A 23,112-nucleotide genomic window follows, 5' to 3' on the forward strand; every position below is an offset into this window, starting at 1 on the left:
CAAGCAACAGTGAAGAAACAGCAATATTTCCAAATCCGGATGGCGAGTGGCTTGGAGAGGAACTTCCAGGTGGTGGTGTTCCCATGTAACTGTTGCCCTCATTCTTCCATGTTAGAGGTTGTGGTTTTGGAAGGTGCTGTCGAAGAGCTGCAGTGCATCTTGTAGATGGTACACACAGCTTCCATCATGCATTGGTGGTGCAGGGAGTGAATATTTCTGAAAGGGGTTCCAATCAAGTGGGCTGCTTTGCTTTGGATGATGTTGAGTTTCTTGTGTTTTTGGAGCTGTACTCATCCAGGTACGTGGAGGTGTTCCATCACATTCCTAACTTGTGCCTTGTAGATGACGGACAGACTTTGGGGAGTCAAGAGGCAAGTTACTTGCCACAGAATTCCTAGCCTCTTGACATGCTCTTTTAGCCACATATCTATATGGCTAGTCCAGCTCAGTTTCTGGTCAATGGCAACTCCCCTCCCCCAGGATATTGGCAATGGGAGATTCAGCGATGCTAATGCCATTGAATGTTAAGGGGCAACGGTTACATTCTTTCTTGTTGGAAAAGGTCAGCCCAACCTGCATATTGTCCAGGTCTTGCTTCAGTCCTGGTGCATGAATCAATACAGGAAGTAATTATAAGGTCCTGAGCGGTCTTGACAGGGTGAATGTGGAGACAATGTGTCCTCTTGTCAGAGAATCTAGAACTAGGGGGGCATTAAAAAAATTAGGGACACCCATTTAAGACAGAGATAAGGAGAACTTTGGAACTTCCTTCCTCAAAAGGCAGTGGAAGTAGAGTCTTTGAAGGCAGAGCTAGATAGGTTCTTGATAAGCAAGGGGGTGAAAGGCTATCGGGGGTTGGCAGGCAGTTACAATCATATCAGTCATGATCCTATTGAATGGTGGAGCAGGCTCGAGGGGCCACTTCCTGCTCCTAATTCAAATGTTCGTATACTCCATCAGGCTTTGCCTTATGCCACAGATAGTTGGCAGGCTTTGGGAATCAGGTGGTGAGTTACTAACCAGGAGTCCCAGCGTCTGAGCTGATCCTGTAGCCAGTGTTTATATGGCTAATCCAGTTTAGCTTCAGAACAGGATATTGATTCTGGGGGGGGGGAATTCCGTGATGGTAATTTAATATCATGGGGAAATGGTTGGATTAGAGATGGCCATTACCTGGCACTCTGCAAAAGTAACATGCCACTTATCAGTCCAAGCTGGAATATCGTGCAGGTCTTGTTACATGCGGATGCAACTGCTTCAGTATCTGTGGAGTGGCCAGATGGCTATAAGTATCGTGCCGAATGATGCCAGCCCGTGGTTCATGACCATCTGGTTCATGGAGCCCTGCCTCCTCACTTTGACCCATGCTTGATCCAGAGTGGTGACCGTCAAGCTATATAATAGCGGTGGCCATACTATGGCTTGAGAGACGCATGCACATAAGGTGCAGCTCCTGATAGTTGGACTCTGTGACAGAAGCAAAAGATTTCTCTGCCTGAAATTGCTGAAAGACAAATTGCAGCATTATCTTTAAGTATCAGAGCCGAGGTGTATTGTTCTAATCACCTAAGGAAAACCTGATGGTTTCAGAATCTTTCTGAGCATTCAAAGTTCTACAAATTCAACGATTTCTTGGTTTGCAAGTCATACAGTTAACTTACCAGCCTCCCCGGACAGGCGCCGGAATGTGGCGACTAGGGGCTTTTCACAGTAACTTAATTGAAGCCTACTCGTGACAATAAGCGATTTTCATTACACTTCGGGTAGAATTTTCCCAGCTGGAGGCAGGGTCAGGGTCCAGAAAAATAGCAGAAATTACTGTTGTGTCAACTGTTTTGAAGTCTTCCTGATATACGTCACCTTTTCAGGTGTGGATTGAGTGAAGTCAGGACCCCTGTGGCTGAGATGGGTATAGCCACTGAAGCTGTCAAAATAGCATTCAAAGAGCCTTTTCACATTTGAATTGCCCTTTAGCCAATGGCGTACTGGTCACATGCTGTGTCAGCAATCTGGCAGGTTAGAAAAGGCAAAGACACTGACATTGGTCAGTTTAGTAACATAATTACCTATTGGTCTCCGCTGGTTTGACTTACTCTATCAGCTTCATTTTGGAGTTGAATTCCAGGCTCCCTAAACCACCTGCTTGCTCACTGCTGACCCCCTGAACTGTATCCTCTGTCGCACCCTGATTTTCAAAGACTTGTATCCAGGTTGGAGACTCAAGGCCTCTACCACTAGCGGTGATTAGTCCTGATAACTGTAACTATCATCTGACTGAAGGGATATTACTGTTATCATTTTTTTAAATGTGGAGTTTAATTTAAGCAAGCAGTCATACTTTATACTTGCACAGATGTCCGTGACTTGTGGTTCTTGAATGTCTGGAGAGAGGGACAGAGACACAAACAGGCCAGGACCTCACAACTGAATCTGCTGGAGAGAGAAGATTAAAGCCTCAAAACTTCAAAAGCATTGAAGACTAAGCATAGCAAGTTTGAGGACAAACTGCTTTCTTTTTTTCAAAGGATGCAGCAAGAACTTAAATCATCAGCTGAAGCCCTTAGCAGAAATGGAACATTGAATGACAAAGCAAGTGAGATTGCGAGGACCAAGCAGGCTCACCTATCACATTAAAAGGTAAGCAAAAAGGTCAGTCACGAAGATCAGGCAGCGAGGGTCACAAAGGTTGGTCGGCATGGGTCATGAAGGTTGGCTGGCCAGTGTGGGTCCCAAAGGATGGCCGGCTGGTAAAAATGTGCCTTGGGCAAAAAAGTTTGAAAAACACTGATCTACCGCATATCCTGAGATTACGTCCCCGAGTTCTAGACTTCCTAACCATGGCAAACTCCCTGCATCTAGTCTGTCTAGCTCTGTTAGAATTTTATATGTTTCAATCAGATTTCCTCTCATCCTTCCAAACTAGTCAAACCAATCTCTCCTCGTGGGACAATCCCACCAAGTCTTGTGAACCTGTACTGCACTCCCTCTATGGCACCTATATCCCTCTCTCAGGTAGGGGCACCAAAACTCCAGTTGTGCTCTCAATACTCCAGGTGTGCAAGAAGTGTCTCCAGCTGCAGCTATTCAAAACTCTGAGTTTCGGATCTGGAGAGGCTTCTGGAGTCACTGTGGGGCATCCGCAAGACTGAGATCTTCATGAATAGAGTGTACAGCGAAGTGGGAACACCACAGGTGAGGTGTGCACAGACATAAAGGGAATGGGTGACCACCAGATAGAGTAAAAGCATGAGGCAGGTCATGACGGAGGCCCTTGGGTCCATCTCTCTTTAACAGATTCTCCATTTTGGATACTGCTAGGAGAGATGGTTTCTCCAGGGAATGCAGCGATAACCAGGCCCATGGCATCATATATGGCTCAGCTGCACAGGTGGTAGGAGGAGGGAGGAGACAAAAAAGTGGCAGGATAATAGCGATAGGGGATTCTATCATAAGGGGAACAAACAGACGTTTCAGCAGCCACATGCGTCGTCATGAATGTCGCTGAACAGCTGGATATTCTGAAGTGGGAGGATGAACAGCCAGAGATTGTCGTCCATGTCATACCAAAGACATAGATAAAAGAGGGATGAGGTTCTGCAAGCAGAATATTGGGAGCTAGGCATAAAGGCAGCACAGTAGCATTGTGGATAGCACAATCGCTTCACAGCTCCAGGGTCCCAGGTTCGATTCCGGCTTGGGTCACTGTCTGTGCGGAGTCTGCACATCCTCCCCGTGTGTGCGTGGGTTTCCTCCGGGTGCTCCGGTTTCCTCCCACAGTCCAAAGATGTGCAGGTTAGGTGGATTGGCCATGATAAATTGCCCTTAGTGTCCAAAATTGCCCTTAGTGTTGGGTGGGGTTACTGGGTTATGGGGATAGGGTGGAGGTGTTAACCTTGGGTGGGGTGCTCTTTCCAGGAGCCGGTGCAGACTCGATGGGCCGAATGGCCTCCTTCTGCACTGTAAATTCTATGAAATCTATGAAATTAAAAAGCAGGATGTCAAAGGTAGTAATCTCAGGATTACTCCCAGTGTCACGTGCTAATGAGATAAGGAATAGGAGAATAGGCCAGATGAATGCGTAGCTGGAGGTGGTATGGGAGGGAGGGATTTTGATTCCCGAGGCATCGGGACCCGTACAAATTAGACGGGTTGTACCGCGGCAGGACAAGGGCCAATATCCTCACTGGGGCATTCACTAGTACTGTGGAAGAGGGTTTAAACTAGAGTAGCAGGGGGAATGGAACCCGAGCAGGGAAAAACAAAAAAGTGGGAAACAAAGATAGAAATGAAAGATAGAAATGTAAAGAGCAAAAGTGGAAAGCAGAGGAAACCAGGGCTAGTAGCAAATATGGCCATGGTACAAAATAATGTGTAAAAATGTTAAAAAGACAAATCTAAAGACACAATATCTGAATGCTCAGAGCATTCACAATAAGGTAGACAAATTAGATTGTAATTATGGACAAGAAAGAAATGGAGATGGCATGGCATTGTAGTTACGGATGAAATCAGTGTAATAGTGGGAGGATATTGGTTTAGAAAATTTAGATGTATAACCAGTCTGGGTGGAACTAAGAAGCAACAAAGGGCAGAAAACATCAGTGGGAGTTGTCTATAGGCTTCCAAACAGTGACGAGGTTAAGGGAAAGCACTAAACAGGAAATTATAGATAAATGTAGATACACTATAGAAAGCATCCTATCGGGCTGCATCATAGCCTGGTATGGCAACTGCTCGGCCCAGGACCGCAAGGAACTTCAGAGAGTCGTGAATACCGCCCAGTCCATCACACGAACCTGCCTCCCATCCATGGACTCCATCTTTACCTTCCGCTGCCGGGGGAAAGCGGGCAGCACAATCAAGGATCCCTCCCACCCGGCTTACTCACTTTTCCAACTTCTTCCATCGGGCAGGAGATACAGAAGTCTGAGAACACGCACGAACAGACTCAAAAACAGCTTCTTCCCCACTGTCACCAGACTCCTAAATGACCCTCTTATGGACTGACCTCATTAACACTACACCCTGTATGCTTCATCCTATGCCAATGCTTATGTAGTTACATTGTATATCTTGTGTTGCCCTATTATGTATTCTCATGTATTTTCTAGTATTTTCTTGAATTTTGTTTAATTCCCTTTTCTTCCATGTACTGAATGATCTGTTGAGCTGCTTGCAGAAAAATACTTTTCACTGTAGCTCGGTACACGTGACAATAAACAAATCCAATCCAATCCAATGCAACAAGAATCATGCACAGCTTTAATCTACATAAAAGTAAAGTTGCCATAGGCCCTGATAACCATAGGCTGCTTTCCCCTTTTGAGAGGGATAGCTGACTGGTGGTGATTTAACCAGAGGATCACCACACCTCAGGCAAGGGGAAAGGCTGAGAAGGCGGGGCCTTCGTGAATAACATCAGCCGGTACTGAACCCACACTGTTGCCGTTGCTCTGCATCATAAACCAGCTGTCCAGCCAACTGAGCTAAACTGGTACCCCAGTAATCTACATGTAGACTGAGCAAACCACATGATCAGTAATACTGTGGTGAATGAATTCCTGGTGCGTGTATAGGATTTCTTTGACCAATATGTTAAGGAACCAACTAGGGAAAGGTTATCCTAGGTTTGGTGTTGTGCATTAAAATGGGATTACTTAATATCCTTGTGTGCCAAGTCACTTAGGGAAGAGCGGCCAGAACATGGCGGAATTCCTCATTGGGATATAAATGAGTATAAAGGCCCAATCCTAAACTAGGGTCTTAAATTTAAAAAAGGAAAGTACCAAGATATGAGGTACGAGTTGGCCAAGATATATTGAGTAACTTAATTGAAATGCGTGACTAATGGCTAATATGCAAGCAAAAATTGCATGCATTGCAATCGTCATACATTCCTTTGGTGCAAAAAAAACAACAAAGTGGTTAACAAAAGCAATGAAGGCAAAAGAGAGGCCATATAAAGTTGTTAGAAAATGTAGCAAGCATGAGGATTAGGAGCAGTTTAGCATTCAGCAAAGGAAAACCAAGAGATTTAGGGGAAAAGGAAAATAGAGTACAAGAGTAAACTCGTAAGGAACATAAAAAGGGGGGGGGGTTGTTGGGTTACGGGTATAGGGTGGATACGTGGGTTTGAGTAGGGTGATCATTGCTCGGCAGAACATCGAGGGCCGAAGGGCCTGTTCTGTGCTGTACTGTTCTATGTTCTAACCCAGCCAACAAGGCGTATGGGGAGAGAGCAGAAGTATGGCATTCAAATTATCTTCATTCAGAATATGTAGAATCCAAATGGGTAAGGTAAAAAATAACAATGGGAAGACAACACTCGTAGGCCCGGTCTACAGGCCCCCCAAACAGTAGCCACACTGTAGGATGGAGAATAAGCCATGGAGGAGGAATTGAAGTTTATTTGGGACAGTTTCCCAGAACAATATGTTGCAGATCCAACCAGGGATCGAGCTATTCTGGATTTGGTAATGTGTAACGAGGCAGGTTTAAGAATAGTAAAGTTATGCACAATATTTAAAAGGAGAAAGACTGCAGAAAGCTGCAGCACAAAGGGATTTGGGAGTTGTTATGCATAAATCACAAAAAGCTAGCATGCAAGTTCAGCAGGAAATTGGGAAGGCAAATAGAATGTTGCCCTTTACTGAATGAAGTATAAAATTAGGAAAGTCTTACTGAAATTATACAGTGCACTAGTTAAACTATATCTGGAACACGGCGAACATTGCGGTCCCCTTATCTAAAGGAAGATGTGCTGGCATTCGAGGCAATCTAGAGAAGGTCACTAGGTTGATGCTAAAAGGAGAGGTTGTGTAGGTTTGGCCTGCACTTGGAGTTTAGAAGAATGAGAGGTGACCTTATTGAGACATAGGAGCGGCAAGGTGGTGCAGTGGCGAGCATTGCTGCTTCACTGCGCCGAGAACTCAGGTTCGATCCCGGCCCCGGGTCACTGTCTGTGTGGAGTTTGCACGTTCTCCCAGACGTTCTCTTGTGGGTATCCACCCCCCCCCCCCCCCCCCCCCCCCCTCCCCCACAAAAAAGATGTGCAGAGTACGTGGATTGGCCAGGCTAATTTGCGAAGAAATAATTGGGTACTCCAAAATTAAAGGGGAAAAAAATGACTCTCAGGAGGCTTAACATAGTAGTTGCTGAAAGACTGCTCCCCTTGTGGAAGAGTCTCGGACCAGAGGATATAATCTCAAAATAAAGGTTCAGCCATGCAAGACTGAGATGAGGAGGAATTTTGACTTAGAATCATAGAATTCCTATAATGTAGAACAAGACCATTCAGTCCATCGCGTCTGCACCGAAAGAGCACCCTACCTTTGTCCACGCCCTCACCCTATCCAAATAACCCCACCTAACCTTTTGGATACCAAAGGGCAATTTAGCATGGTCAATCTACCTAACCTGAACTGTGCTAGGAAGCCAGAGCATCAGGAGGAAACCCACGCAGACACTGGGAGAAAGTGCAAACTCCACATAGACAGCCACCCAAGGTCGGAATTAAACCCCTATACCTGCTGCTGTGAGGCAACAGTGCTAACCACTGTGCCACTGAGGGTTCCCTCAGAGGGTACTGAATCTGTGGAATTCTTTACTGCAGAGGGCTATAGAGGCTGGGTCATTCAGTTATGTGCAAGGCTGTGATTGGGAGATTAATCAGAATGGGAATCAAGGGGATAAGGTGGGAGACTGGAGTTCAGAATTATCACTTCAGATCAGTCAAGATCGGGGAATGGTGTCGCAGACTTGATGGGCCGAATGGCCTACTTCTGCTCCGACACCTTATCGTCTAACTATGCATTCGTATCAATTCTGCACAGATGAAACTCGGATGTTACCAAAAATAAAGCTCATGTCATCTCACTCCTGGACAGCCAAATATTTCACCAAATCTCTGCTGAAGACGACACTCTGGAATACGTTGAACATTTCCCATATCTTGGCAGTCGCCTCTCTCAAAAGACCGACATGGAGGAGATTCAACACCGGATCAGCTGCACCAGCTCAGCCTTCCACAAGCTACTCCAGTGATCATAGGACAACATAGACTTCCACAAGTCAACTGATAGTGCAGAAATCATGCGGAAATCAGCTGTCATCACCAGGGGCTTGGACTGCAGCGGGCGAGGGGCCTGGACTGCAGCGGGCGAGGGGCCTGGACTGCAGCGGGAGGGGGGCCTGGACTGCAGCGGGAGGGGGGCCTGGACTGCAGCGGGAGGGGGGCCTGGACTGCAGCGGGAGGGGGGCCTGGACTGCAGCGGGAGAGGGACCTGGACTGCAGCGGGAGAGGGACCTGGACTGCAGCGGGAGAGGGACCTGGACTGCAGCGGGAGAGGGACCTGGACTGCAGCGGGAGAGGGGCCTGGACTGCAGCGGGAGGGGGGCCTGGACTGCAGCGGGAGGGGGGCCTGGACTGCAGCGGGAGGGGGGCCTGGACTGCAACGGGAGGGGGGCCTGGACTGCAGCGGGAGGGGGGCCTGGACTGCAGCGGGAGGGGGGCCTGGACTGCAGCGGGAGGGGGGCCTGGACTGCAGCGGGAGGGGGGCCTGGACTGCAGCGGGAGGGGGGCCTGGACTGCAGCGGGAAAGGGGCCTGGACTGCAGCGGGAGAGGGGCCTGGACTGCAGCGGGAGGGGGACCTGGACTGCAGCGGGAGGGGGGCCTGGACTGCAGCGGGAGGGGGGCCTGGACTGCAGCGGGAGAGGGGCCTGGACTGCAGCGGGAGAGGGGCCTGGACTGCAGCGGGAGAGGGGCCTGGACTGCAGCGGGAGAGGGGCCTGGACTGCAGCGGGAGAGGGGCCTGGACTGCAGCGGGAGAGGGGCCTGGACTGCAGCGGGAGAGGGGCCTGGACTGCAGCGGGAGAGGGGCCTGGACTGCAGCGGGAGAGGGGCCTGGACTGCAGCGGGAGAGGGGCCTGGACTGCAGCGGGAGAGGGGCCTGGACTGCAGCGGGAGGGGGGCCTGGACTGCAGCGGGAGGGGGGCCTGGACTGCAGCGGGCGAGAGGCCTGGACTGCAGCGGGCGAGAGGCCTGGACTGCAGCGGGCGAGAGGCCTGGACTGTAGCGGGCGAGAGGCCTGGACTGTAGCGGGCGAGAGGCCTGGACTGCAGCGGGCGAGAGGCCTGGACTGTAGCGGGCGAGAGGCCTGGACTGTAGCGGGCGAGAGGCCTGGACTGCAGCGGGCGAGAGGCCTGGACTGCAGCGGGCGAGAGAGAGACCTGTCTCCTCCACAGGTCCTGTTTTCTCAACTGGCCAATGTACCAGGGAGAAGAATGAAAAAGTATTTCACAAGTCTCCTTGAAGGGCCGCAGCATTTAAAAAAAATATTTAGAGTACCCAATTCATTTTTTTCCAATTTAGCGTGGCCAATCCACCTAGCCTGCACATCTTTTGGTTGTGGGGCCGAAACTCACGCAAACACGGGTAGAATGTGCAAACTCTACATGGACAGTCACCCAAAGCCGGTATTGAACCTGGGACCTCGGCGCCCCTTTCTGGGTAAGGTGGGACCTCTATAGACAGGATGGTCTACATCTGAACCTGAGGGGCACCAATATCCTGTGGGGGAGATTTGTTAGTGCTCTTTGGGGGGGTTTAAACTAATTAAGCAGGGGCATGGAAACCTGGATTGTAGTTTTGGGGTACGGGAGATTGAAAGTATAGAGGTCAGGAGCACAGATTTGACTTCGCAGGAGGGTGCCAGTGTTCAGGTAGGTGGTTTGAAGTGTGTCTACTTCAATGCCAGGAGTATACGAAATAAGGTAGGGGAACTAGCAGCATGGGTTGGTACCTGGGACTTCGATGTTGTGGCCATTTCAGAAACATGGATAGAGCAGGGACAGGAATGGTTGTTGCAGGTTCCGGGGTTTAGGTGTTTTAGTAAGCTCAGAGAAGGGGGCAAAAGAGGGGGAGGTGTGGCGCTGCTAGTCAAGGACAGTATTACGGTGGCGGAAAGGATGCTAGATGGGGACTCTTCTTCCGAGGTAGTATGGGCTGAGGTTAGAAACAGGAAAGGAGAGGTCACCCTGTTGGGAGTTTTCTATAGGCCACCTAATAGTTCTAGGGATGTAGAGGAAAGGATGGCGAAGATGATTCTGGAAAAGAGCGAAAGTAACAGGGTAGTTGTTATGGGAGACTTTAACTTTCCAAATATTGACTGGAAAAGATATAGTTTGAGTACATTAGACGGGTCGTTCTTTGTACAATGTGTGCAGGAGGGTTTCCTGACACAATATGTTGACAGGCCAACAAGAGGCGAGGCCACATTGGATTTGGTTTTGGGTAATGAACCAGGCCAGGTGTTAGACCTGGAGGTAGGTGAGCACTTTGGAAACAGTGACCACAATTCGGTGACCTTTACGTTAGTGGTGGAAAGGGATAAGTATACCCCGCAGGGCAAGAGTTATAGCTGGGGGAAGGGCAATTATGATGCCATTAGACATGACTTAGGATGTGTAGGTTGGAGAAGTAGGCTGCAAGGGTTGGGCACACTGGATATGTGGAGCTTGTTCAAGGAACAGCTATTGCATGTTCTTGATAAGTACGTACCAGTCAGGCAGGGAGGAAGGGGTCGAGCGAGGGAACCGTGGTTTACCAAAGAAGTGGAATCTCTTGTTAAGAGGAAGAAGGAGGCCTATGTGAAGATGAGGCGTGAAGTTTCAGTTGGGGTGCTTGATAGTTACAAGGAAGTGAGGAAGGATCTAAAGAGAGAGCTAAGACGAGCAAGGAGGGGACATGAGAAGTCTTTGGCAGGTAGGATCAAGGAAAACCAAAAGCTTTCTATAGGTATGTCAGGAATTAAAGAATGACTAGGGTAAGAGTAGGGCCAGTCAAGGACAGTGGTGGGAAGTTGTGTGTGGAGGCTGAGGAGATAAGCGAGATACTAAATGAATACTTTTCATCAGTATTCACTCAGGAAAAAGATAATGTTGTGGAGGAGAATGCTGAGACCCAGGCTATTAGAATAGATGGCATTGAGGTGCGTAGGGAAGAAGTGTTGGCAATTCTGGGCAAGGTGAAAATAGATACGTCCCCGGGGCCTGATGGGATTTATCCTAGGATTCTCTGGGAAGCCAGGGAAGAGATTGCTGAGCCTTTGGCTTTGATTTTTATGTCATCATTGGCTACAGGAATAGTGCCAGAGGACTGGAGGATAGCAAATGTGGTCCCTTTGTTCAAGAAGGGGAGTAGAGATAACCCCGGTAACTATAGGCCGGTGAGCCTCACGTCTGTTGTGGGTAAATTCTTGGAGAGGATTATAAGAGATACGATTTATAATCATCTAGATAGGAATAATATGATTAGGGATAGTCAGCATGGTTTTGTGAAGGGTAGGTCATGCCTCACAAACCTTATTGAGTTCTTTGAGAAGGTGACTGAACAGGTAGACGAGGGTAGAGCAGTTGATGTGGTGTATATGGATTTCAGTAAAGCGTTTGATAAGGTTCCCCACGGTCGTCTATTGCAGAAAATACAGAGGCTGGGGATTGAGGGTGACTTAGAGATGTGGATCAGAAATTGGCTAGTTGAAAGAAGACAGAGGGTGGTGGTTGATGGCAAATGTTCAGAATGGAGTTCAGTTACGAGTGGCGTACCACAAGGATCTGTTCTGGGGCCGTCGCTGTTTGTCATTTTTATAAATGACCTAGAGGAGGGCACAGAAGGTTGGGTGAGTAAATTTGCAGACGACACTAAAGTCGGTGGAGTTGTAGACAGTGTGGAAGGATGTTGCAGGTTACAGAGGGACATAGATAAGCTGCAGAGCTGGGCTGAGAGGTGGCAAATGGAGTTTAATGTGGAGAAGTGTGAGGTGATTCACTTTGGAAAGAATAACAGGAATGCAGAATATTTGGCTAATGGGAAAATTCTTAGCAGTGTGGATGAGCAGAGGGATCTCGGTGTCCATGTACATAGATCCCTGAAAGTTGCCACCCAGGTTGATAGGGTTGTGAAGAAGGCCTATGGTGTGTTGGCCTTTATTGGTAGAGGGATTGAGTTCCGGAGCCATGAGGTCATGTTGCAGCTGTACAAAACTCTGGTACGGCCGCATTTGGAGTATTGCGTACAGTTCTGGTCGCCTCATTATAGGAAGGACATGAAAGCTTTGGAACGGATGCAGAGGAGATTTACCAGGATGTTGCCTGGTATGGAGGGAAAATCTTATGAGGAAAGGCTGATGGACTTGAGGTTGTTTTCGTTAGAGAGAAGAAGGTTAAGAGGTGACTTAATGGAGGCATACAAAATGATCAGAGGGTTAGATAGGGTGGACAGCGAGAGCCTTCTCCCGTGGATGGAGGTGGCTAGCACGAGGGGACATAGCCTTAAATTGAGGGGTAATAGATATAGGACAGAGGTCAGAGGTGGGTTTTTTACGCAAAGAGTGGTGAGGCCGTGGAATGCCCTACCTGCAACAGTAGTGAACTCGCCAACATTGAGCGCATTTAAAAGTTTATTGGATAAGCATATGGATGATAATGGCATCGTGTAGGTTAGATGGCCTTTAGTTTTTGACTTCCCATGTCGGTGCAACATCGTGGGCCGAAGGGCCTGTACTGCGCTGTATCGTTCTATGTTCTATGAGGCAGCAGTGCTACTCACTGCGCCACTGTGTTGTCCTTATCGTGCTGCAGCATTGACATTACCAGAAAGAGCTTGCTATCAATTGGTGAATTCTCAATAACGCTGCCTCACACTTTTGAGTCATACCTTAATGTGGAAGCATAGTGGAGCATTAAGGTTGAGCATCGGTCGGGAAGGAAAGAAAAAGCAGAAAAATCTGCACTCCCGATCCCAGTATCTTGTGCAATGTTCTGTCCCTTCATGTGCCCCAAACTCTGTGGGTTTTTGAGAATCAGCTTCTTCATCACACGAAGAGCATGGTAAAAGCACACGTGTGGGCAGCACGGTAGCACATGTGAATAGCACTGCGGCTTCACAGCGCAGGGTCCCAGGTTCGATTCCCCGCTGGGTCACTGTCTGTGCGGAGTCTGCACGTTCTCCCAGTGTCTGCGTGGGTTTCCTCCAGGTGCTCATGTTTCCTCCCACAGTCCAAAGAGGTACAGGTTAGGTGGATTGGCCATGCTAAATTGCCCTGTGTCCAAAAAGGTTAGGAGGGGTTATTGGGTTACAGGGATAGGGTGGAAGTGAGGGCTTAATGTGTGTCGGTGCAGACTTGATGGGCCGAATGGCTTCCTTCTGCACTGTATATTCTATGTTCTATGACCCAGAGAGACATCATCTCCAAAATCGAGGGACAGCCGATGACCTCCAGGCCCTTTACTCGTGCACCTCCGTTAAAATTACATACTATATTTTATTTCACCACCCTTCCTACCAGATTACATCACCCCACCCCCTTAAGCTTTATGAAGTTTTATCTCCCACTTGTCTGCCCATCCCAGCAGCCTAAGTCCTCAAAGTCTATCACTATCCTCCTCTTCATTCACAACACTTCCAAATTTTGCGTCACCTGCAAATTTTGAAATTGTGCTCTGTACACTGAAGCCTATGTCACTGATCAAGAAAAGCACTGCATACCTCCCTCCAATATTTTGACTCCAATTAAACAAAACCCACCTCAGCGCATAGCCCACTTTTAAATACAGTTAGCAACCACAGGAATACTTGCTGTACAGAAATGTCTTGGAGAAAGATCCTTCGGAAACAGCCTGTGGAATCTTGGCTGTGTCAAACCACTGGTCAACTTTCCAGAAGCTGATTTCCGGTAGCTGCCATGCGCGGGTAGGTCGCGTTTTTGGCAGCACCGCCACTAACGGACCAACAGGCCCTTTCAAGGAGCTTTGATGGCCCCTTTTCGGCACAAATCGGCAGGCAAACGGCGCTAGAAGACTCCCCACACCAGTTTATGGAGGGGACCAGGAGCAGGATGGCCAAACAAACGAGCAACGAGAAGCGGCAAGAATGGGCGTGGGAACAGAAAATGGCGGCCGGCATGTATCAGGCAGCGTAGGCCCAGTGGTCACGGGAATAGCAGGAGTTCCTTAGAAGCTGCTTTGCTGACCTGAAAACAGAGATGCTGGCCCCAATGAAGGCCTCTATGGAGAAAATGGTTGAGACCCAGAAAATGCAGGAGAAGCAGGAGAATTAGGGGCAGCAGGGTAGCATGGTGGTTAGCATAAATGCTTCACAGCTCCAGGGTCCCAGGTTCGATTCCCGGCTGGGTCACTGTCTGTGTGGAGTCTGCATGTCCTCCCCCTGTGTGCGTGGGTTTCCTCCGGGTGCTCCGGTTTCCTCCCACAGTCCAAAGATGTGCGGGTTAGGTGGATTGGCCATGCTAAATTGCCCGTAGTGTCCTAATAAAAGTAGGGTTAAGGGGGAGGTTGTTGGGTTACGGGTATAGGGTGGATACGTGGGTTTGAGTAGGGTGATCATGGCTCGGCACAACATTGACGGCCGAAGGGCCTGTTCTGTGCTGTACTGTTCTATGGCGATCAAGGAGATTGACAAAAAGGTCTTGGATAATGAGGACGAGATACTGGGCCTGGCCGTCAGGGTGGAGGCGCACAACGCCCTACACAAGAGGTGGCAGGAGAGACTGGAAGACCTTGAAAACAGGTCCAGGAGGCAAAACCTGCGCATTCTGGGTCTACCCGAGGGTGCGGAGGTGTCGGACGCGAGCACATTCGTGACCATGTTACTGGGGATCCTGATGGGGTCAGGAGCATTCCCTCGGCTTCTGGAACTGGATGGGGCGCACAGAGTCCTTGCAAGGAAGCCCAAAACAAATGAATCGCCGAGGGCCATGGTGGTACCGCTTCTCGGATAAGGAACGAGTCCTGTGATGGGCTAAAAAGGAGGGGAGCAGCAGGTGGGAGAACAGCGTAATCCGCATCTATCAGGACCTGGGAGCAGAACTGGCCAAGAGGCGCGCTGGATTCAACCGGGCTAAGGCGGCCCTCCACAGCAAAGGGGTGAAGTTCGGGCTGTTGCATCCGGCGAGGCTGTGGGTCATGTATCAAGATCGCCACCATTACTTTGATACACTGGATGAGGCGTGGAATTTTATAAAGCAAGAAAAGTTGGACTCAACCAAAAGGACAGTAACACTGGGATGTTACTCTGGTGGGGATGGCAATTGCCAAGTAGCCGGAGGGAGTGACATTATGTTGTTCCCTCTTATTTTTGTTTGCTCCCTGTGTCTTCGGCCATGTTTTCGGCTTTTGTAGAGCCTGGCCGCAGAGGGAGGAGAGGGGCCTACACATAGGGCTGCTCTTCTGGCAGCCGGAGCAGTTTCTTTTGTGAGGTTGGGTTTGTCGTTTGTTTCGTGGGGAGAGGGGGGCGGGAAATGTTCTTGGGGGGCCATTGAAGCAGATAAGCTGGGCTTTCGACAGGGGGGGGGGGGGGGGAGGGGCCCGAAAAAACGAGGCATCTGAATAATCGGAGGCAGAAGCGGGAGCGGCCGGGGTCAGCTGACTCACGGAAGCGTAATGGTGGAGAGCCAGTGTCAAGCAAGTGCTTGACATGGTGGTTTGGGACCCCCGGGGCTGCTGGGGGGGAGAAGAGATGGGAAGCTGCTTCGCTGACAGAAAAGGAACCAACATGGGGGAACAGAGAGAGTCGGGGTGGGGGGCCAATGGGAAGGCTTGAGAAAGCAGGAGACGCGGGCTCGTGGCTGGCCGAGAAAGGGAGATGGCTAACCGGCAAGGGGGGGGGCCCTCGCGTGTTCTCGCACCTAAAGGCAGACGTAGCCATGCTACAGGAGACGCACCTAAAACGTGCGGACCAAACAAGATTGAGAAAAGGGTGGGTGGGCCATGTGTTCCATTCGGGGCTGGAATCAAAGACCAGAGGAGTAGCAATCCTGGATAGCAAATGGGTGGCTTTTGAGGCAGGGACTATTGTGGCTGACAGGGGGGGCAGATACCATAATGGTTAGCTGGAAGCTGCAGGGGACTCAGGTGGTGCTAGTGAACGTTTACGCCCCGAACTGGGACGACGTGGAATTTATGAGACGCACGCTGGGTAAAATTCTGGACTTAGACTCACACAATCTGATTATGGGGGGTGACTTCGACACAGTTATAGACCCCGTATTGGACTGGTCAAACCCCAGGCCGGGGAACCGACCAGCGGCGGCTAAAGAACTGAGGGGATTCAGGGAGCAGGTGGGGGGGCGTAGACCCATGGAGATTCGCCCAACCGAGGGCGAAGGAGTTCTCTTTCTTTTCCCATGTCCACAAGGTTTACTCCCATATAGATTTCTTTGTGATGAGCAGGGCGCTAATCCCTAGGGTGGAGGGGACAGAGTATTCGGCTATTGCAGTCTCCCATCATGCTCCACACTGGGTGGATTTGCGTCTTGGGGTGGAGGGAGGTCAACCCCCACTATGAGGTTAGATGTGGGGCTGCTGGCAGACGACGTGATTTGTGGGCGGATAAGGAGGAACATTAAAAACTACCTGGAAACTAATGATACGGGGGAGGTAGCGGCGTCCACGGTGTGGGAGGCCCTGAAGGCAGTTATCAGAGGGGAGTTGATCTCTATCAGATCCCATAGAGAGAAGAAAGAAAGAGCGGAGAGAGAAAGGCTAGTTGAGGAGATACTCAGAGTAGACAGGAGTTACGCGGAGACACCCATGACGGGGCTACTGACAGAGCGCCGGAGGCTGCAGGCGGAATTTGACCTGCTGACCACAGGGAAGGCGGTAACAGAGCTGAGGAAGGCCAAAGGGGCTGTCTACGAGGTAGGGGGAGAAAGCAAGTAGAATGCTGGTGCACCAACTTCGCAAGAGGGAGGCGGCCAAGGAAATTGGGGTAATACAGGATAAGGAGGGCAACACGGTCATAGACCCAGAGGGGGTGAACAAAGTTTTTTGGGCGTTCTACGGCAAATTGTATGAGTCAGAGCCCCTGCCGGGGTGGGGTGGGGGGGGGGGGGGGGGGGGGGGGGGGGGGGGGGATGACGCAATTCATGGACCAACTGAGGTTTCCAAAGATGGAAGAGGATCTGGTGGAGGGACTGGGGGCCCCGATAGAGCTGGAGGAGATGTTAAAGGGGCTAGGGAACATGCAGTCGGGCAAGGCCCTGGGGCCGTATGGCTACCATGTAGAATTCTACAAGAAATTTTCAGAACTGCTGTGCCCACTCCCACCGAGGGCCTTTAATGAGGCCAAAGAGAGAGGGACCCTCCCCCCAACAATGTCACATGCTTCGAATTTACTCACCCTCAATCGAGAGAAAGACCCGCTACAGCGTGGATCTTATAGACCAATATCGCTCCTGAACGTAGACGCCAAACTGCTGGCCAAGATCTTGGCTGCTAGAATTGAGGACTGTGTCCCTGGGGTGATAGGGGAGGATCAGACAGGCTTCGCCAAGAGCAGGCAATTGAACTCCAATGTAGGGAGGCTCCTAAACATCACCATGATGCCCTCAGAGGGAGGGGAGGCAGAAGTAGTGACAGCGATGGACGGAGAGAAAGCCTTTGACTGGGTGGAATGGGAGTACCTGTGGGAGGTGCCAAGGTGGTTCGGATTCGGTGAGGGGTTCATAGGTTAGGTCCAGCTACTCTACTAGGTCCCCGTGGCAAGTGTGTGCAAGAACAGGACGAGGTCGGAATACTTTAGGCTCCACCGGGGGGGTGGAAGGAGCCTCAGTTTGGACCTCGATACGCAACAATCACAGATTTGTCCCGGGCAAGATAGACGGAGGGTTTCAAAGCTGGCATAGAGCAGGCATTAAAAGGATGGGGGACCTGTTCATAGACGGGACCTTTCCCAGCCTGAAGGCGCTGGAGGAGAAATTCAGTTTGCCCCCTGGAAATGCTTTCAGATACCTTCAGGTGCGCGCCTTTCTGAAAAAACAGGTGGTATCATTTCCGCTGCTACCCCCACGTAGGATACAGGATAGGGTGATCTCCGGCACCTGGGTAGGGGAGGGGAAGGTGTTGGACATCTACCAGGAACTTCAGGAGGCGGAGGAAGCCTCAGTCGAGGAACTTAAGGGCAAATGGGAGGAGGAGCTAGGTGGAGAGCTGGATGCGGGCAGATGCCCTAAACAGGGTCAATTCCTCCTCATCATGTGCCAGGCTTAGCTTAATCCAGTTTAAGGTGGTCCACCGGGCACACATGACGGCAACCAGGATGAGCAAACTCTTTATGTGCGAGGTGTGTGGGAAGCCCTGCAGACCATGTCCATATGTTCTGGCATGCCCGGCTCTTAAGGGACTCTGGCAGGGTTTTGCCGAGGCATTGTCCAAGATCTTGGACGGCCGGGTGGTGCCGAGTACAGAGATAGCGATCTTTGGTGTGTCAGACGATCCAGAAGTTCAGGAAGCGAGAAAGGCCCACGTGTTGGTCTTTGCCTCCCTGGTAGCCCAGAGACGGATCCTTTTAATGTTGCGGGACTCGAAGGCCCCCCCCTCCCCCCTCCCCCCCTCCTGTGTGTAGAGACCTGGTTTCCTCAGTCTCGAGAAAATAAAGTTTGCCTTGAGAGGGTTCTCTCTCGGAGGTGGCAGCGTTCCTCGACTTTCTAGGAGAGCAGTAATGTTCAGCAGCAGCATCCGGGGGGGGGGGGGGGAATCGTGATCGTTACATTGTATTTTTCTTTTCTCTGTATATATGGTTAACATTTATTTTATGTTAATTGTTGCGCACGGTTATGCAAAAATTACATTTTTGACAAAAATTTTGAATAAAAATGATTTTTAAAAAAACTTTCCAGAAGCTGCTTTTCTGTTCGCTGCAAAACCCGACTGCTTCAGCCGCTGGCTCTTCCCACTAATTACATCATCCTTATCCCACTCAAATCCCATTTAAACACAATGTCTCGAACTATCTACTCCCCAGAAATTATTACAAAAATCCATTAGGCTGAAGCATGGTTTGAAATACAGATGATCTCATTTTACGATGTCTTAATTACCCCTCGTGCAGTCAGAGTGTCTACCAGTCTCTTAAACCAGGACTTGTTAAAAAAAACACTTACTGCAGTAGATAGGTACCCACACTAACCGAGACTTTTAACCAATACTGCACCAGGTGCCTATAATCCAATATATATCTGAAATTCCCACATTCATCACACCATCTATAACCCTTCTCAACTTGTTTTCCACATCTTTTTATAATCAGCAAACTTGGCTTCAAGACAATCCTTTCTTCCAGGTCATTAATATAGATTGTAAATAGTTGAGGCCACAGCACTGACCCCTGTGGCACTCCACTAGTCAGTCTGCCAACCGGAAACAGATTCATTTAACAGCTTTGACCAACTTCGGAGATGGATCGGGGTCTTTAGCATTACCGAAGCTATCAGAGAACACATTTTTATTTGTAACGCTTTATGTCACAACAAGTCTTCAAATTCCAACTCATCCTGCCTTGCCACAAACTAGTCATCCAGGTAACATTTTTTGAAAATGTTATCCATGAATCCTTGAAATAAAACAAAAGCAATGAACACCAAATAGTAAACAAGTATTTTTTTTTTAAATTTAGAGTACCCAATCTATTATCCTAATTCTTTTTTTTAAAATATTTTTTATTCTCCTTTATCACATTTTCTCCCAAATTTACACCCAACAATAAACAATAACGAATGTAATGTCAATCTCCATATCAATAACAACGATCCCATCCTCCCATCAAACCCCAGACATTAGCCCACATGTTAACATAAACAAATTACAAAAAAGAATCAGGATTCACTCATAGTCACCATTAACACATACAGTCCCTCTCTCCCCCCCAACCAATATCCAACGTGATCCAATTCTCGAAAGTACATAATGAATAAAGCCCATGAATTGTAGAACCCCTTCATCCTTCCCCTCAGTTCAAATTTGACCTTTTCAAGCATCAAGAATTCCAGCAGGTCCCCCTGCCACGCCAGGGCACAGGGTGGAGAGGTTGATCTCCACCCTAACAGGATCCACCTTCGGACGATTAAATCTTTTATCCTAATTAAGGGATAATTTAACATGGCCAATTCACCTACACTACACGTCTTTTTGGGTTGTGGGGGTGATAACCACACAGATACGGGGAGAATGTGTAAACTCCACACAAACAGGGTCGAATCCAGGTCCACAGCTTCGTTAAGTAGCAGTGCTAGCCACTGCGCAATGAGGCAGCTGTGCTATCCACTGCGCCACCATGCTGCCATCAAAACCGTAAACAGATATGTCAATATAAATTGGTAGAGCAATAATGCTGAGATATTGGAGGTTTTCTCAACTGATGCTCACAAGAACAATCAAACTCAATTTTTTACTTCATTTGGCTGAGAAAAAAATGGCTTCATGAGTTGTCATGGGGTATACAGGTATTATATACACATGAGGTTCACCAGATAATCTTGGGCATGCAGGATTATCCAACGAGGAGAGATTGAGAAGACAGGGTCTGTATCCTCGAGCGTTTTGAAGAAGTGGTGACCTCATTGAAACTTACAAAATTCTTAAAAGCCGTGATAGGATTGATGCAGAAAGTATGTTTCCCTCACTGTGCTGTGGGGTCAAGAACTAGGGTACATAGTTATTGGGGGCAGCAGGGTAGCATGGTGGTTAGCATAAATGCTTCACAGCTCCAGGGTCCCAGGTTCGATTCCCGGCTGGGTCACTGTCTGTGTGGAGTCTGCACGCCCTCCCCGTGTGCGTGGGTTTCCTCCGGGTGCTCCGGTTTCCTACCACAGTCCAAAGATGTGCGGGTTAGGTGGATTGGCCATGCTAAATTGCCCGTAGTCTCCTAATAAAAGTAAGGTTAAGGGGGGGTTGTTGGGTTACGGGTATAGGGTGGATACGTGGGTTTGAGTAGGGTGATGATGGCTCGGCACAACATTGAGGGCCGAAGGGCCTGTTCTGTGCTGTACTGTTCTATTCTATTCTATAGTCAGTCTCAGAATAAGGGGAAGGTAATTTAAAACTGAGTTATGGAGGAATTTCTTCACTAAGAGGTTAGTGAATCTTAGGAATTCTCCATCCCAGAGACATGGAAGTTCAACTATTGCGTATGTTCAAGACAGAGATGGACAGATTTCTAGATGTCAAATATAGCAAGGTTATAGAATCATAGGATCCCCACAGTGCAGAATTAGAATATTTTGCCTTTAAATCCTGTAAAAGGGCACAGACTGTGGTAAATAATAATGGTATGCCACTTTTCGTCTTTAACCTCTAAACCATTTAATCTCTCGCGTGTCCCATGCTACATCCTTGCATTTGATGCTCACCGACAAATCTTCACTCTGGTACTTTTGCAGGTTTATTTTGCTGTCAAATTAACTATCAAAGGAAACCAGCTATTTTTAATAATGTAGAACCCTTTTTAGAACTAGATGACAAGCTAGTAACAACAGCTGCTGAGTCACAGGTGCATCATTTCTATCAATGATGGTCACCACTCATCCGGTATGAAACTTTAAGTTAATAGTCATAGCATGTGGTGATCCATTTTCAAGCTTTCTTATACAATGTTCCCTCAAAGAGAGCATTGTGGTTCCTCATCCAAACTTTGTTCTCAATTTCAAATTTTGAGTGGAACACAAAAATTCCCCATTTTGTTCAGCAAATGCGGTTTCACAATTAACCCAAAACTTCCAAATCCCCTCTTTTCACTGCTCTTTTTTCCCCTCTACTGTCCCCGATTCTATTCTTAATTTTTTTTTCCATCAACATTTTACACATTTCTCAAAAATACCCTGTTGCATTTTATGGGCATGATGTGGAGATGCCGGCATTGGACTGGGGTGAGCACAGTAAGAAGTCTTACAACACCAGGTTAAAGTCCAACAGGTTTGTTTCAAACACTAGCTTTCGGAGCACTCCAAAAGTTAGTGTTTGAAACAAACCTGTTGGACTTTAACCTGGTGTTGTAAGACTTCTTACTGTGCATTTTATGGGAACATTTTCAAGAAACTTATTTCCTACTTACATTTGGGGGGGGGGGGGGGGGGGCAGGGCTGAAGGTGGCCCAAATTGGAAGGAAGCAAAGTTGGTAACAGGAAGTAGTGGGACCTGAAGACAGGAGAAACAAAGCATAGAGTGTGGATCAAATATGGAATGGTGCCAAAACATTAAGGGCACTCTACCTGAATGTACATATTATTAGTAACAAGGTAGATGATCTAAAGGCAAAAATGGAAGTCACTGGGTATAACATAATTGCCATTATGGAAACATGGGTTCATGGTGACCAAGCCTGGGATCAGAATATTCCAGGAAATTCGATGTTTAGAAAGAACAGACAAGGAAGGAAAGGAGGCGGAGTGGTACTGAGAATAAGGGAGGATCTCAGATCAGAAGAACAATGTATGGAATCTGCCCACCCCTCCGATCCCCCACACCCTCTGTTCTCCCCCACTACACGTCTCCTCCCCTCAATCTCTCCTCCTCTGTCCCTCCCTTCCACCGCCGTTGTCAATGGAGCCGCTGTGTTGCTGGCGCTTTACTGCGCATGCTCCTGTCATGCCGCCCGCCCAGATCCTCAGCCGGAGCTCTGACGGGGGCGGGAGGAGAACAGCAGCCGGAATGTGAGCCGCGACCTCCGAACCACTTCTCATCAGAGCCTTAACAGCAGTAGGAGCGTGTTTCAGCAGCCAGAGCAGGAATTGAAGCAGCAAAGGGAGTGTCGAGGCTGCTCGCTCGATCGGGCTGGCTCACAACAACAAGCCCCAAGATGGCGGCGACTGCCAGCTTCAAACAAACACTGCGCCGCCGCCGCCGCCACCGTTTCCTCCGCTTCCACAGGGCTCAGCAGAATGTGACGGGCCGCTGGTGAGAAGTGCAATACCGCGCTCGTCGCGCCACGCGTACCGGTGTTGTGCACGCTCGCTGTACCTGCCATTTAGTGAGTGAGGAGCGGCAGCGATCCGTCTTCCCTCCGCTCCCGCCTCCACTTCACCGCTCGGCCGCCACCTCCATCTTGTATTCCGGAGCACCCCGCCGCTCTGCGCATGCGCACCTGCGTCGCGCCAAGCCGCTGATTGGCTACCAGGGGATTGGCCTGCGCGCACTGATTGGTTCGTCCGGTGCCGGCAATAAAGATCATGGTGATTGGTAAAATTGAAGTAGAAGACGCGGGTTTCCGATTGGATAAGGATCGGCCAGTGTGTCAGACACTCACTGAGTGGCTGGAATGGGCA

General features: G+C 49.1%; 2 protein-coding genes across 2 annotated transcripts in view; one reads left to right on the forward strand and one right to left on the reverse strand.

The window, feature by feature from the left end:
- The window catches only part of pcif1 (phosphorylated CTD interacting factor 1), a 218,851-nt gene extending 195,928 nt beyond the window's left edge, over positions 1 to 22,923 (reverse strand). The window contains 1 exon segment of the mRNA XM_038802885.1: positions 22,808 to 22,923. Coding sequence (XP_038658813.1) covers positions 22,808 to 22,814 — 7 coding nt within the window. The 5' untranslated portion in view covers positions 22,815 to 22,923.
- LOC119969356 (phospholipid transfer protein) overlaps positions 22,594 to 23,112 on the forward strand; it is a 268,237-nt gene continuing 267,718 nt past the window's right edge. The window contains exon 1 of the mRNA XM_038802893.1: positions 22,594 to 22,744. The gene's annotated coding sequence lies outside the window, so the exon portion shown is untranslated. The remainder of the gene's footprint in view (positions 22,745 to 23,112) is intronic.

Source organism: Scyliorhinus canicula, chromosome 7 (assembly GCF_902713615.1).
Source record: "Scyliorhinus canicula chromosome 7, sScyCan1.1, whole genome shotgun sequence".
Taxonomy (NCBI): domain Eukaryota; kingdom Metazoa; phylum Chordata; class Chondrichthyes; order Carcharhiniformes; family Scyliorhinidae; genus Scyliorhinus; species Scyliorhinus canicula.